Source organism: Jaculus jaculus, chromosome 5 (genome assembly GCF_020740685.1).
Source record: "Jaculus jaculus isolate mJacJac1 chromosome 5, mJacJac1.mat.Y.cur, whole genome shotgun sequence".
NCBI lineage: Eukaryota > Metazoa > Chordata > Mammalia > Rodentia > Dipodidae > Jaculus > Jaculus jaculus.
In genome coordinates, this window is record NC_059106.1 from 53,245,517 (window position 1) to 53,260,637 (window position 15,121).

Consider the following 15,121-nt stretch of genomic DNA (forward strand, 5'->3'; position numbering starts at 1 on the left):
GAAGAGTTGGAGACTGAAGAGATAGTTTAGTGGTTAAGGTGCTGGCCTATGAGGACTAAGGACCCAGGTTTGACTCTGGCGATGCATATGCACAAGGTCACACATGTGCAAAAGGCAGCACACACATCTGGAGTTTGATTGCAGCGGCTAGAGGCACTGGCACACCAATTCTCTCTCTCTCTCTCTCTTGCTCTTTCTCATAAAAATAAATAAATAGGGGCTGGAGAGATGGCTTAGCAGTTAAGGTGCTTGCCTGCAAAGCCTAAGGACCCATGTTCTACTCTCCAGGTCCCACATAAGCCAGTGCACAAGGTCTTACATGAGCACAAAGCAGTGCATGCATCTGGAGTTCAATTACAGTGGCTGAAAGCCCTGGTGCACCAATTCTCTCTCTCTCTTTCTCTCTCTCTCTTGCTCTCTTTCATTAAAAAAAAAAAAAGACCAGTCTGTTGGGCTTGCCTCAATAAATAAATTTAAAAATAGTGTTGGGCATAGTTATACACATTTATAACCCCAAGGCTGGGAGGTAGAGAGAGGCAAATCTTTGGGATTCACTGGCCAGTCAGTCTAACCTACTTGGCAAGATCCTGGCCAGTGAAAATACCTTCCTTTTTTTACAAAAATATTTTAATTTTATTTATTTATTAGCAAGAGAGAAAGAGTAAGGTAGAGAGAAAGAGAGAGAATGGGCATGACAGGGCATCCAGCCACTGCAAATAACTACAGATACATGGGGCCACCTTGTGTATATGGCTTACGTGGGTCCTGGAGAATTGAACTTGGTCCTTTGGCTTTGTAGGCAAGTGCCTTAATCACTAAGCCATCTCTCCAGTCCAAAGGGTAAGTTTTGGTTTGGTTTGGTTTTGGTTTTTCAAGGTAGGTTCTCACTCTGGCCCAGGCTGACCTGGAGTTCACTATGTAGTCTCAGGCTGGCCTGGAACTCACAGCAATCCTCCTACCTCTGCCTCCCTAGTGCTGGGATTAAAGATGTGAGCCATCATACCTGGCTTGAAAATCTCATTCTTTTTTTTAAAAAAAATATTTTTTGTTCATTTTTTATTTATTTATTTGAGAGTGACAGACACAGAGAGAAAGACAGATAGAGGGAGAGAGAGAGAATGGGTGAGCCAGGGCTTCCAGCCATTGCAAACGAACTCCAGACGCGTGTGCCCCCTTGTGCATCTGGCTAACGTGGGACCTGGGGAACCGAGCCTTGAACTGGGGTCCTTAGGCTTCACAGGTAAGCGCTTAACCACTAAGCCATCTCTCCAGCCCGAAAAGCTCATTCTTAAAGAAAGGTAGTTGGTTCCTGAGAGGAACTACATAAGAGGTTGCTTTGTTGCCTCTACATGAACATGCACACACATACACCTACACACATGTACAAACACACAGACATGCAAAGCTTCAATGGCCACATCCCCTCTTCTCAGAGTCATTCATAGTTACCATAGGCTCAATAACCCAGAATTCCATGGGGCAGACAAACTGGGAAAACTGGGTTGGTGGGCGCAGTTAGGGACCTCTCTCCAGTTCCCGCTCACCCTATCCCCTGTAGGCCCTGAGCTGAGGAGCCAGCAGGATGCCTGGCCTACTGAACCTCTTCACGGGGGCTGCCCTGCCCCTCACTGCATCTGATGTCACCTCCTTCGTCAGTGGGTATGCCCTGGGCCTGACAGCCTCTCTCACCTATGGCAACTTGGAAGCTCAGCCCTTCCAAGGTAAGGACCCCATGGAGCTTCCCCAGAACTCATTCCTCCACAATGGGTTCCAGTCCTGGGGCTTTACGACTGGCTGACCTTGGGCAAGTTAGGTGACCTCTCTGTGTGTTTCCTCATCCGTAAAGTAGGAGTCTCAGGTCTGTCCCACAGGCTTGACTAACAAGAGGTGTCAGGATATGATCCCAAGTTTGGGTGCCACCCAGCTCTTCAGCCTCAGCCAGTTGTCCCAGCACTGTGTCCCATGAGGCACAAGGCATGAGGCACATCTCTCCATACATCAAATGGTTGGTCTCATGCTTGCTACAGGGAGGGAAGAAGCTAGGATTTAGTCAAGCCAGGAATGCTAGACCTGGCTCTGACTCTTATGACCTTGGGGACATCAGGTCCCCTCAAAGTCAGTCCAAATGCTTAGGAGAAGGAATGAGGTAATGCAGCAGAGGGAAGTGTAGACAGAAGACTGCCCGTGACCGTGAATCATCAGAGGGGACCGTCCAGGTGCAGACGGGCTGGGCACTAGCCCCCCACACCTCTCCTTTCCCAAGGAAGAGGATGACAGACAGAACCAGGGGTAAACTGTGGCCAGGACTTCCTGCCTTGGGTTGTTGGTTTGGTTTGGTTTGAGACATTACCTCGCTGGTCTGAAGCTCACTGTGTACCCTCAAGGCTGTAGCAAAACCTACCTGGGATTCCAGGTGTGCACCACCACATCTGGTCAAGATTCCCTTCTCATGCACAGGGATGGAACCTCCTAACTGTTAAGCCAACCTCCACTGCCCACCCTCACCTCCACGCAGGTTCTGCAACCACTTCAGTGCTGCCCTGGGTGGCGGGGGGGAGCGACACCACCAGAACAAAACCTACAGGGGTGCTTTCTTCCTCTCATGAGTCTGGGCTAAGCAAATGGCCCTGCTCTCCTGTTAAGGGAACCTCGAGGAAGAGACTGGAAACGAGGCCTACACAGGGATCCAGGAGAGTGTGTAACTAAACAGCTTTGAGATGGTCTCTAGCTTTCTACACACGGAAGGAACAAGTGTTTCCATTTCATAGACAGGGAAACCGAGACTGCTGATAGTCAGGGCATCAGGACGTCAGGGTTTGTGGAGTAGCTTGCTGTGCTTCTGTTAGAAGGGAGATAAATGGGTCCTTCAAACTTAACATCACTGGGAAGCTTCTGGGAAATGTCAAATCTCAAGCCCTGCCCCAAATGAGTCCAACTGCAACTGGGTCGGTTTTTAGCTCATGCTGAGCTTGAACTCGCTTTGTAGCTCCAGCTGGCTTCAAACTCACAGCATTCCTGCAGCCTCAGCATCCCAAGTGCTGGGACTTAACAGTGTGCATCACCACACATAGCGAAATCTGCATCTTAACAAGCACACTCTTAAAGTTAGGGGAAAACACACTGAGATATAGAAATGTAGCCAGACTTGTTGGCACAAGCCTGTGATCCCAGCTACTCAAGAGGCAGAGGCAAGAGAACTCAAAGTTCGAGCCAGGTGTGGTGGCGCACACCTTTAGTCCCAGCACTTGGGAGGCAGAGGTAGGAGGATCACTGTGAGTTCAAGGCCACCTTGAGACTACATAGTGAACTTCAGGTCAGCCTGAGGTAAAGTAAAACCCTACCTCAAAAAAAAAAAAAAAAGAAAAGAAAAGAAAAGAAAGTTCAAGGCCAGCCTGGGCAATTTAGTGAGAAACTTTCTCAAAATAAATAGCAAAAGGAGGGCCGAGGATACATCTCAGTATCTAGCATGTACAAAAAGGGCCAAGGTTCAATCCCCAGTACCACAAATACATACATACACACACACACACATACATACATACATACATACATACATACATATATACTTGTGTGTATGTGTATGTCATTTATTATGAGGTGCATAGCTTAATAATGGTGACTACTTAAAATTGTCACACTGATGCCGTGGGTTTGTTTTTATTGTCCCCATGTTGCAGACCAGGAGATGAAGCTTGGAGGAGATGAGAGTTGTTCAAGGTCACAAAGTTAGGAAAGAAGGGTCTGGACTTGAACCCTGCCTTAATTCCTCCACAGCCTCAGTCATGGGAGCTTCATGGCCCATGGAACAAATTCGTGCCAAGATGTGTTCTATTAGTCCCAGAGCTTAGGCTACTTGACAGTCCAGAAGGTCTGGCCCCACAGACACACACACACACGCCTGTGAAGAGCTGGTGGGAGCTGGGTACAGCTGGCCTCTCATGAACCCATCTAGTCCAGGGTCAGGAGGTCCCAGCCCAGCCCTGCTGTGTCCCCTGAGCTTCCCCTCAGGGGCAAAATGAGCACCACCCATCTGATAGGCCCAAGGCTGATTCGGTTCTGGGATCGGAGCACCCAGGCCAGGGCTGGGCAGCCTATGATGCTGAACGTTACTGCACCAGGTCTCTTTGTGTGCCCCCTGGATGAGCACACCACGGTGGTCGGCTTTGAGGCAGTCATTGCTGACCGTGTCGTGACTGTACAAATCAAGGACAAAGCCAAGTTGGACAGTGGCCACATGGATGCTCCTCGTGTCCGATCTGCGACTGTCACAGGTAAGGAGACCTGCTTCAGGGCCGGGCCTGGCTGGAGGCCACCTGAACTGTAACCTCAGGTCCAGACAGCAAGGCAGTGTAGGACAGGGAAGAGAGAGACAGCTGAACCAGAGCCAGGAATCTGGAGATGGAATTTGTGTGCCCTTGGACCCACCAGGAACTTCTCTGGCCCTGGGATTCACTGTCTACAAAGCAGGCTATTGTTCCTATTCTCACCTCCACAGTGTGGTGAAGATCAAAGGAGGGAAGGTGACAAAAGGGCTTGTGAGACGTCTCTAGAGAACGGAGTAGCTCAGAGGCTCGAGGATGAGTCACACCAGCATCTGGCTCCTATCCTGCTGCTCAGGAGTGGTGTGAACTCCCAACTTCGTCTGGAAAATGGAATAAATAATTACACCCACCCCAACCGAAAAATTGCATGCCGAGCCCTTAACTCACAGTGAGCACTTCAAGCACAGTTATCCACTCCTTCCTGCTACTGAGGAAGCTGAGGGTCAGAAAGAGGCAGGGGTGGCCTCAAGGCCACACAGCATGTTAGTGGCAGAGCCAGGGCTTGAGCCCACACCAAGTAGCACGTGATGTAAGTCAATCCAACCATTGGCTCCCAGACTGCGGGGAAGCTGAGGGTGTTAGTATGGACACTGAATGTTCATGAATTTTTAAATAAGCAGCCACCGTGTGTCAGTGCAAAGTTGTTTTCTGATGTGAGGGTTGTGGTTTTCCACATCAAAAATGTCTGTGCTAGGAAAGGTCCTAATGGTGGTAAAGGGAGGAAAGAGAGATCCAGAGAGGCCAGGCAGGTCTCAAGGAGGGGCTGATGGCCAAGTAGAACTGGCCCAGAAGGACTGGGTTTGCTGAGCCTTTCCCGATGAAAGCAAAATCGCGAGCACAAGCATGCACCTGAGAGACAGGGTGTTCCAGCTGGGTTCTAGGTGGCGATATGGTGTTGGGAATGGATAGTGATCCCGTGGGGGAATGTTCCTGGGTCAAAATCTCTTATGCCCCTGTTAAGTCCACAGACCTCAAGTCAGACCCACATGGCTTCAGAGTCTGGCCATCAAGCTAGTTATTGGTAAGCCAAACCTCCACACAGTGCCTCAGTTTTCCCATCAGCAAAATGGGGCTGCTCAAACCTGTCTCCCAGCCAGCTTAGAAGAGAGGAGGGATAATGTGTGCACAGCCCCTGACGCCAGCCTGGCACTTAGGGAACATTCTGCAAGAGGGGGTTCCCATCAGCCCTCATTCCTGCACACCGGGAAAGGTGGCCTTGGATGAGGATTTGGAGCGGATTCTATTCGTGGTCAACCTGGGCACCATCACCCCCATGGAGAACGTCACCATCTTTATCAGCACCTCCTCGGAGCTCCCAACACTGCCCAGTGGGGCCATGAAGGTCCTTCTGCCAGCCATCTGCACCCCAACCGTACCTCAGTTCTGCACCGAGAGCGCTGCTCCCTCCAGCCAACCTGTTCAAAGGTAAGGAGACCCCATGCAGACCAGGGTCAGTGTCCAGGAAGTCCAGCCAGGGAGACTTTAGAGTGAGTGTGGGAGACAGGGAAGGGACAAGTAGGCTCTGCCCCTCACTCTCCACTCTCTGAAGAGCCTCTTGGAAGTGGCCTGTCTTGTACCAGCAGAAACGCAAAGGCTGAGACAAGGGTCTCGAATTTCCATGGTTTGTTTTTTTTTTTTTTTTTTCAGAGACATGGCCTAAGCACCTACTATGTGCTAGACTCTGGGTGCTTCTGACAGAGAAGGAACGAGAACACCCAGGTTGTTTAGACACTTGGAGGGAAGAGCGCTTTATCATTGTATACCATCCACCAATTAATTATGTATTTGAATGCATAATTAATTATGTGGAAAATGCCATTCTGGAGTTCATTGGCTAAGAGGCTAAAAGAGAAGAGGCACCAATCTGGGTGTCTAGAAACCAAGCCAAGCTTCACTGAGAACTGGCTGTAATGAAGATTTAGGCAGAGAAAAGTGTCTTCTTGTACGGCAGAACAACAGGGCCAAAGGCCCTGAGGCAGCAAGGGCAGAGGCCCCAGAGAGGAGCCCATGTAAAGGCGAGCTGAAGTGAAGCCATAAGGCTTAGGACCCCGTGAGCCTTGGCATACTTTGATTTACTCCCCAGAGCTACAGGGAGCCACTGAAGGTTCCAGCTGATTGAGAGACGACCACCACAAGTTCAATACCAGGAAGGAAAAGGAGGTGTTCCATGGCCTGAGATCAGTATTTTATGCAAATGAGTGCTCTTAGGGGACAAAAGGGGGACAGCTTGAGGTGGGTGCTATTTGATGTAGAAGACACCAGGATTAAGCAAAAGCTATGGCCTACCTAAATGAAGGGAGAAAACCGTGGGAACATTTTGAGTGTGGGCATGCATGCGTGTGTGCGTTTTGCTGGAGATGGAACCCGGGGCCTTCCACACATACCACTCAGAACACTACGGCAGTATTCGGGGGAAAAACACTAAGGGCAGAGAGAGTGTGAAGGTCTTGAGGCAGCGCCTGGTTTCATGTTTGAGGCTCAGCACACAAGGCCATACAGGGGCTACAGCAGAGAGAAAGGGGAGGGAAGAAGCTCAGAGGATGGGGGGTCAGAACATATATGGCTTTGAAAGTCAGGATGAGGACACTTGTCACACCCAGAAGAGGGTGGAAAAGTCCATCTGGGGCCAGGGGCCATCGGCCTGTGGACCTTCTTCACAAACACTGCCAAGTCGACTACAATGCACTAGTGAAGGCAGAGCCTCAGTTGACCAGGGACCCTGGTGAGCTATTGCCCCATCCCACAGGCAGAGTTGAGGTTCTTGAGCATCCTGTGCCGAGTTCCCATGGCCCTGATAACGTAGAGGGTTTGCAAGGCCATGGGGCAAAGGCGACCCTCGTTCACTGCCTGGGAAGTAAGAACGAAGCCAGCAGCCTGGAAAGCAGTTCACCCTTGACCCAGGGACCCAGAAAACCACTTTCATAAGACTGCAAGGGAATTTGGGCTGGTGTTATTTGTAGATGCAGGGAAGTAGAGGCAGGAACAGACGAGCCCATGCTAACGATGGCCCTAAGTGCACCGAGTTAGCATCAGGGACTCTGAGTGACAGCCACGGAGACAGCTTAGACACAGCATTGAGTGCAAAAAACAGTGAGTGAAGCTCATGATAGCGTGCAGTCTAGTCGGTTTAAAACCCAATCACACCCAAATGCCATGATGTGTTTGACAGGAATATGTGCACATTTAAGGATAAACTCCAAAGAGTGCCTAGAGAGAGGAGGGCGATGCAGCAGTGTCACAGAGGGATGGAGAGTGGGGAAGACAGTGAGCCTAGACATGCGAACATTCTCTGTGAAGTGGCCACTCAGGAGGTCCTCAAGACAACCATACAAGTATTGGTCACATCGAGTGGTTGAGAAAACCAACACTTAGAGGAGAAGTAACTTGTTCAAGGGCTCCCAGCACACACAGAAACAAGGCAAGGTGACAAGGTGTGAGCCGTGTCTCCATGGAGCCAGGCAGATCTGGACCAGGATGCCAGTTCTGCCAAATCCTAACTGCATGCACTGCACAGATCAACTGCCTGTGTGGAGTGGCACGGTGGCGCCCTCCTCCGGGGGGGTGAGAATGACGAGAGCCGAGGCTCTGCAGCTTCGCCCATCGCAGATGCTCCTTGGAGGGAGCTAGGGCTTCTCTCCCTGGGGTCATGTCGAGTGGGAGAGCGAGGGTCCCGAGATGGGAGGAAGCCCTTCACCCTTAGGGGCTGAGCATTTGGGGACTCACAACCTTCTCGTGGCTGCCTCACCCTTCCCTGGCTTCCTCCTCCTCCTCCTCCTGCCTCCTGCTCATCTTCTCTCCCCTCCCTCCTTCCTTTTCTCCTTCTTCCTTATTCTTTCTTCCTCTCCTTCTCATTCTTTCTCTTCTTCCTCCCTTTTCTTCCTCTCTTTCCTCCTCATCCTTTCTCTTCTTCCTCCCTCCTTCCTCCCCTCCTTCCTCCTCATCCTCTCTCTTCCTCCCTCCTTCCTTCTACTCCTCTTCTTTGCTCCTTCCCAGCAAGGACCCACGCTGCTTCAGCACCCAGGCCATGGACTCCTGGAGTACGTTGTGCCTGGCCACTCTCCTGGACACAGAGGTGTCTAATCCCATGGAGTATGACTTCAAATTCCAGCTGGAGATCCGAGGCCCATGTCTGCTCGCAGGTGAGAGGGGGCTGTCCAGATGGGGTGCAACCCAAAGAAGTGCAGGCCACAGGGGGCTTCAGGCCCAAAGCCACCAGAGAGAAAGATGGAAAAGGAGGACCGGAAGGCCAAGTGGCCCAGAGAGATGACAAAGAGATGATGAAATACCCTAAGTTGCATGGAGGAGCAACCCAAAGATATGCCCTTGCCCTCGATAGCTTCCACGGTCACCCCAGCCCTCCCCTGTGGCACCACTAGTGGAATGCCCACCAGAGAATGGCAGCCCTTGGTCCTTTCCTGGAGCCCACAGCCATAAAGCTGCTTCTGGATCCTGGATCCTGGTGCAGAGTGCCCTAAATGCCCCAGGTGATTCCGACGTGCAACCAGGGCTCTGTGCTTCTTCTCCCAGCCTAGACAGATGGACACGGATGTGGTTTCTTATCAGAGAGTGTTTATTTAGGTGCGAGAGACAGTTATGGAGAACCCACAACAAGGATTCCACCCACGGAGCACTGAGCTCTGTCTTCCAGGAAGCATGAGGGGGTGCCCTGGGGTCCCAAGAGCTAGCAGCACCCCCCCAATCCCTCCTGGATCCTGTAGTCAGGGCAGACAATGCCTTTCAACACCACCCATCCAAGCCCACATTTTCCAGAGGGGGATGCTGAGAAGGCCCATCCATGTTCACACACCAAGTCAGGACCACCTGCTGAGACTGGCTCCTTTCTTGGGGCCCTGAGTCTGCCCCTCCCCTGCCCTGCTTTTCTGTGCTGTTCAGGAGTGGAGAGTCCCACTCACGAAATCCGTGCAGACGCTGCCCCGTCCGCCCACTCGGCTAAGAGCATCATCATCACCTTGGCCAACAAGCACACCTTCGACCGGCCCGTGGAGATCCTCATCCACCCTAGCGGTATGGAGCCCGGTGGACCCTAGCCAGGCCAAAGGTCGGGGCCACGTGGGACCAAGGGGAGGAGGCCTACAACGTGTTTACCGGGAGACTTGCCAAGTAACAAAGACCCAGGTCCCACACAACCAGCTATTTTGCTCCCAGGCTGGCTGAACAGAGATTCTCAAACCCCATTCTCTGTGACATCCTGAAAGCTCTGCACCCACAGGGAGCCATTCTCTGTCTACTTAAGAACCCTCAGAATCAGGCTGGGGATATGGCTCAGTTGGTGAAGTGCTTGCTGCGCAAGCATGAGGAACTGGGTTCGATTCCAAGAGCCCACATAAAAAACATCAAGGGTGGTGGCTCACACTTGCAATTCCTGCACCGGGGACAGAGACAAGCAGGTCTCTGACTTGCAGTCCAGTCACTCTAGCCTATTTTAAGAGATCCAGGCCAATAAGAGATGCTGTCTCAAGCCGGGCGTGGTGGCGCACGCCTTTAATCCCAGCACTCGGGAGGCAGAGGTAGGCAGATTGCCGTGAGTTCAAGGCCACCCTGAGACTCCATAGTGAAGTCCAGGTCAGCCTGGGCTAGAGTGAGACCCTACCTCGGGAAAAAAAAAAAAAAGAGATGCTGTCTCAAAAAAAAATGTAGGTGGTGTCCTTGAGGAATAACATCCAAAGTTTTCCTCTGGTCTCCATAGGTATGCACACATATGTACACACATACCAGAACAGAGAGAGAGAGAGAGAGAGTTCCCAGAATGGCAGGCCCTCAAAAGATCCCTGAGTGATTTGATCCAATCTCAATTCCATTTTATAAATGGGTAAACTGAGGCCCGTGGAGAAGTGATGGTGAGTTTTTTCATGGCCACTAGGCTTTCCTAACTGAGGAGTCTTACTCTGACCCCACGCTGCTTCCGACAGCCGGGGTTGCGTTCTTCTCCAACTGGGATTCCATCGTCCTGAAGACCTTGCCCCTACACCATGGCCCCTGGCATCCCCCTTACACCAGAACTAGTGCTGAGAGTTGCTCTTATCTGTGCAGAGCCCCACGTGCCTCATGTCCTAATGGAGAAGGGTGACATGACCCTGGGCGAGTTCATGCAGCACTTGAAGGGAAGAACGGATTTCATCAAGGGGACAAGGAAGGACAGCAGTGCCGAGCGGAAGGTAAGCCGTTGCTAGCAGAGGCGGGTGGCACCAGGCGCTCGGTCCCACTGAACCAATAAAGACGCTGGGCATGATGTGGGAGAGGTGATTTCCCAGACGTTCCACCATAGGCTGCTAGTAGAGCCTGGACAAGAAGCAAAGAAGTGTTTCTTTCTGGTGGGCGGGGGTGGGGGGGGGAAGGCTGCGGCACTGCAGGGCAGGCAGAAATGGACTTCCAAACGCAGAGGTCACTTTGGTATGTCCTTCTTCCATGTCATGTGTACCTCGAAAGTGGCTAAGCCAGGCAAAACTGGTAACTAGTGGCAGAAACCATAGTGGCCTTCTTTTTCTAGGCCTCTCCATCCCTAAAGCCAGGTGACCACCCAGCACCCTCGTCGCTTCCTGGGATGCCTGTTTCTTATCTATCCGGGAACAGACCCCTTGCTCTTCCTCCCACTGGGATCCTCAAGTGGTTACATAAAGGACGGAGACAAAGCCAGGAAAGCCTGCAATGATCCTTTCGCCCTGGCCTGCCCTCACCCCCAGCACAAAAGGACAAGGCCCTGGCATGGGCAAAGGAGGGTGAGGGCTGCGCTGAGCCAGCAGCCACTCGTTAAAGACCACTGATCTCTCTTCCACCTCCACACAGAGTACATCCTGAATGTTAAGTTTAAAAGCAGTGGCACACCTCTTCTTATCAGCCCATTTATGGATGTGAAGACTGAGGTCTAGCACCCAAAGATCACTGGGGAATTAATGGTGTTAGACTGGGTGCTCCTGAGCTAGGGGATTACAAGCCATCATAGGAAAAGGAGCAGTGTAGCTGAACCTCACGGCTCTTCAACCTCCTGCCGGTCTCTCTCAGTGGTCCAGTGTAAGGAGAAAGGAGGCAGGCAGAAAAGCGTGCATCGCTGCTTGTGCCAGCCCCACTGAGAGGGACCCCACTGGAAGCTCCTACTGGATGGAAAATAGGAGGGCTGCTGAAGGGAATGTGTAGGGGGCTCAATGTCCATTACCTTATTCCCATGTAGACACACGCACATGCACACACACACACACACATACATACACACACAAACACACATGTGCACGCACATACACACACGTACACATACACGCACACACACCCACACACATACACACACCCACGCACACACAGACTATCTGCCCTCCAAGGTGATTATGCTGAAGGCAAAGCTGAGCCAGGTTCTCAGAGGAGGTGTGTGGGGCAATGCCAGGGGTGCCAACAAGCTCAGAGAGCAAGTGGAGTAGAGGATGAGTCTCCAGGCCTGAAGCTGGCTGCCCTGCCTGCCAGACCTGAAATCAATTAGCTCTGGGACCGCTGCCGCAAATGAGAATTAATTTGCCACCTTGGGTTCGCTATGCAAATAGCCTGTATTCTCGTGAGCTCCAGGGATGACAGCGATCCACCGGCAGCTGCTAAGGGGTGATGAGTTTATTGTAATTGGATAATGGCAGTCGAGGAATCCAAAGCCAAGCACCCACTCGTCCCTTTGAAAGGCAGAAAGCAGGTTGCTGGAAGAAGCTACTCTCCCTGGCAGATATAGCTGTTGAAACCTTGGGTTCTACCACACAAAAAGCCAGGCTGGACAGGAGCCTTTGGCAAAGGGGCTCCAAGTGAGGGGCAGAGTGAGCTCTGGAGGCAGGAAGGAAAGTCAGGTTAGGGGTACACAGAGGACAAACATCATTCGGCGAGGGAGGGTAGGACAAGATGTCAAAAGTTGATTTAGGACTGGAGAAATGGCCTAGCAGTTGTGTGCTTGCCTGCAAAGCCAAAGGACTCAGGTTCAATTCCCCAGGATCCAAGTAAAGCCAGATACACAAGGTGGAGCATGTGTCTGGAGTTCATTTGCAGTGGTTAGAGGCCTTGATGTGCCCATTCTCCTCCCTCCCCTCTCTCTTTCTCTCTCTCTTTCTCCCTCTGCCTCTCTATCAAATAAATAAAAAATATTTTTTAAAATTGACTTAGCATTCCACTAGGTCCTTTCCCTGCATAAAGCAGGTTTGCAGGGTTCTTTATCACAGCATTCTGCTTACTTCCTTTAAAGGAATTACATAAATTATATATATATATATATATATATATATATATATATATATATATATATATATTTGATTTCTATTTGTTTGATTATTCTAGTCCCCACCACCACCAATTTAAAGTCCATTCTCTGGATATGTTTCTTAAGTACCAGAACTTACATAAAAATTCAGTCCCCAATGTAGCAGTGTTAAAAGGTACTAAGGTCTTTAAGAGATGTTTAGGTCATTAATATGGCTTAAAACTTTTCTAGAGGGAGTGAGTTCTTTCTTCCAAAAGAATAGATTTGTACAATGGGAGGAGAGGGCAACAAATTGACCCTAGTATTTCCACTACCTTACTATATGACCTTTTTAGTCAATACCTGCTTAATGTTCTTGCCATGTAAGAATGATGCACTGGTCCAGTTTAGCCACCCATTCTTGAACTTCTCAACGGTAAGGTAAATAAATTTATTTATAAATTAAAAAAAAAAAGTTGACTTAGGATCTAGGGAGAAGCCTGCGAGTAAAACTGCTGTACAAGTATGAGGACCTGAGTTTAATCTCCAGCTTCCACAGAGAAAGGCAGGCGTTGCCCCGCAAGCCTGTAACCCCAGTGCTGCATTGCCTGGAGACAGAAAGATCACTGGAGCTCACTGGTCAGCCAGTATAACCAGAAAGCAGCAAGCCCCAGGTTTTGTGAGAGACTCTTTCCCAGGGAAATAAGATAGAAGAGCAATGAAGGAGGACACCCCATATCGTCCTCTGGCCTCAGCATATGTGCACCTGAGCCACACGCATTGGCACACATGTGCAAACACACACATGGCATAGTGCATACGTGTCAAGAAAGAAAAGCTATTTTAGCAAAAAAACAGAGGAGACACGATGTATAGGAGATGGAAATGCAGAGAGAAAAAGACTTAAAGGCAAACAAAATGATGTGCACACAAAAAGACGCACACAGATTCATTCTCATGTATTCATCCAACAAATGCTAAGTGCCCAATCGATGTCAGGTTCTGCTCCAGGCAATAGAGAGACAGCCTTGGAAAAGATGCCTTCTTTGCCCTCAGGGAGATTAGAAGGTGGAACGAGGACACGAACCAGGTCAGCTGGGAGAGGGACGGGATTGTGGGACAGCTAGGACAGGGTGACATATATGATTTGGGGCACTCTTTAGGTGTCTAGCAAAGGCCTGTCTGAGAATTGCAAGTGGGATATTGAAGAAGCCACTGTGAGAGAAGTGGGCCAGGATAATACCACATGTGCACAGAACCTTGAGCAGACTGACTGTGGAAAACAGAGGTTACTAGGGCTGAAAGTATCGAAGCCAGGTGGCGGTGACATGGGTCAGGCATCGAGACCTCCATAAAGCATGATGCAGTGTAGGAGGGAAGTGGTTGTGTAAGCAAGGGGATGGCAGGGATGGTCACCCAGGCCACTAAGGGCAGCATGGACCACAGGGAGGTAAAGGGGAGAGAAAGAGGCCAGAAAGATGGCTGTGGAGGTCGGGCAAGAGATGAACCTGTCCTACCCTCAGGTAGAGGGCAAGCAGAGGTCAGAGGCAGAGGATGTTTAGCTGTAGGACTGTGATGCTTTGTTGAAGGATGAGATGTTGGGGAGAAGGAAATAGAAGCATCTAGAATAATTGCTCAGGGCTGGAGGGCTGGCTCAGTGGGTAAAGTGCTTGTCACTCAAGCCTGGGTACCGAAGTTCTGTTCCCAGACACCATGTAAAAAAAGAAAAAAAAAGCCAGAAGCTGGTGGGCTTCTCTAATCCCATCACACTGATGGTGAGGTGGGAGGAGAAGACAAAAGAATTTTCTAGAAACTTGGAAGCTTGCAGCAAACACAGGAAAAAGAAAAGAATAAGAAATGAGGGGGAGCTTGCCTCAAAGGAGATGGAAGGACAAAGAAACGATACCCAGGACCGTGACCTCCACAAGCGCACTGTGGCAAGTGTTGCACCCACACCCACACACGAATGCATGATTAATGAATAGATAAATAGAGCAGCTGCTAGGTCTTTGGTTTGATCTGCTTGATGAACTGTTAAGATGGGGCAGAGGGGCTGGGGAGATGGCTCAGAGGCTAAGAACGCTTGCTGTGCAAGCATGAGGCCTGATAGAGCCTGATTTTGCCCTGAGTTCAATTCCCAGCTCCTACATAAGCAGCTGGGCATGGCCACACACATTTGTAACTTCAGTCCTCTGGGGAGTGGAAAGAGTAGAATTACTAAGGATCACTGGTCAGCCAGTCTGACCGAAAATGGCAACTCTTGAGTTCAGAGAGAGACCCCCATCTCAAAGAAACACACAGATGAGTGACAGAAGACAACAGCTGTTCTCCTGCCTGTGTACACACACACACACACACACACACACACGCACGCACGCACGCACGCACGCAACAAAAGATAGGCAAGGGACAAATAGCTGGAAATTGAGAAACAAACATGGTGACACATGCACACAGAGAGATAGTCAGCAAATGAAGATGAAGAAAATGGATCGAGTGTGGAGTGAGGTTAGTAGAGTCCAGAGAAGAGGTCTACAGCAGAGTGTGGACTCAGAGCCAGCTATGGGGATCCTTATAAAGA

General features: G+C 50.4%; 1 protein-coding gene across 1 annotated transcript in view; it reads left to right on the forward strand.

The window, feature by feature from the left end:
* Nucleotides 1-15,121, forward strand: part of Vwa5b1 (von Willebrand factor A domain containing 5B1) — a 68,657-nt gene that overhangs the window by 20,889 nt on the left and 32,647 nt on the right. Inside the window, exons 3-8 of the mRNA XM_045150627.1 lie at nucleotides 1,559-1,721; nucleotides 4,119-4,271; nucleotides 5,477-5,747; nucleotides 8,316-8,461; nucleotides 9,216-9,347; nucleotides 10,374-10,498. Of these exons, the coding sequence (XP_045006562.1) occupies nucleotides 1,583-1,721; nucleotides 4,119-4,271; nucleotides 5,477-5,747; nucleotides 8,316-8,461; nucleotides 9,216-9,347; nucleotides 10,374-10,498 (966 nt within the window). The 5' untranslated portion in view covers nucleotides 1,559-1,582. The remainder of the gene's footprint in view (nucleotides 1-1,558; nucleotides 1,722-4,118; nucleotides 4,272-5,476; nucleotides 5,748-8,315; nucleotides 8,462-9,215; nucleotides 9,348-10,373; nucleotides 10,499-15,121) is intronic.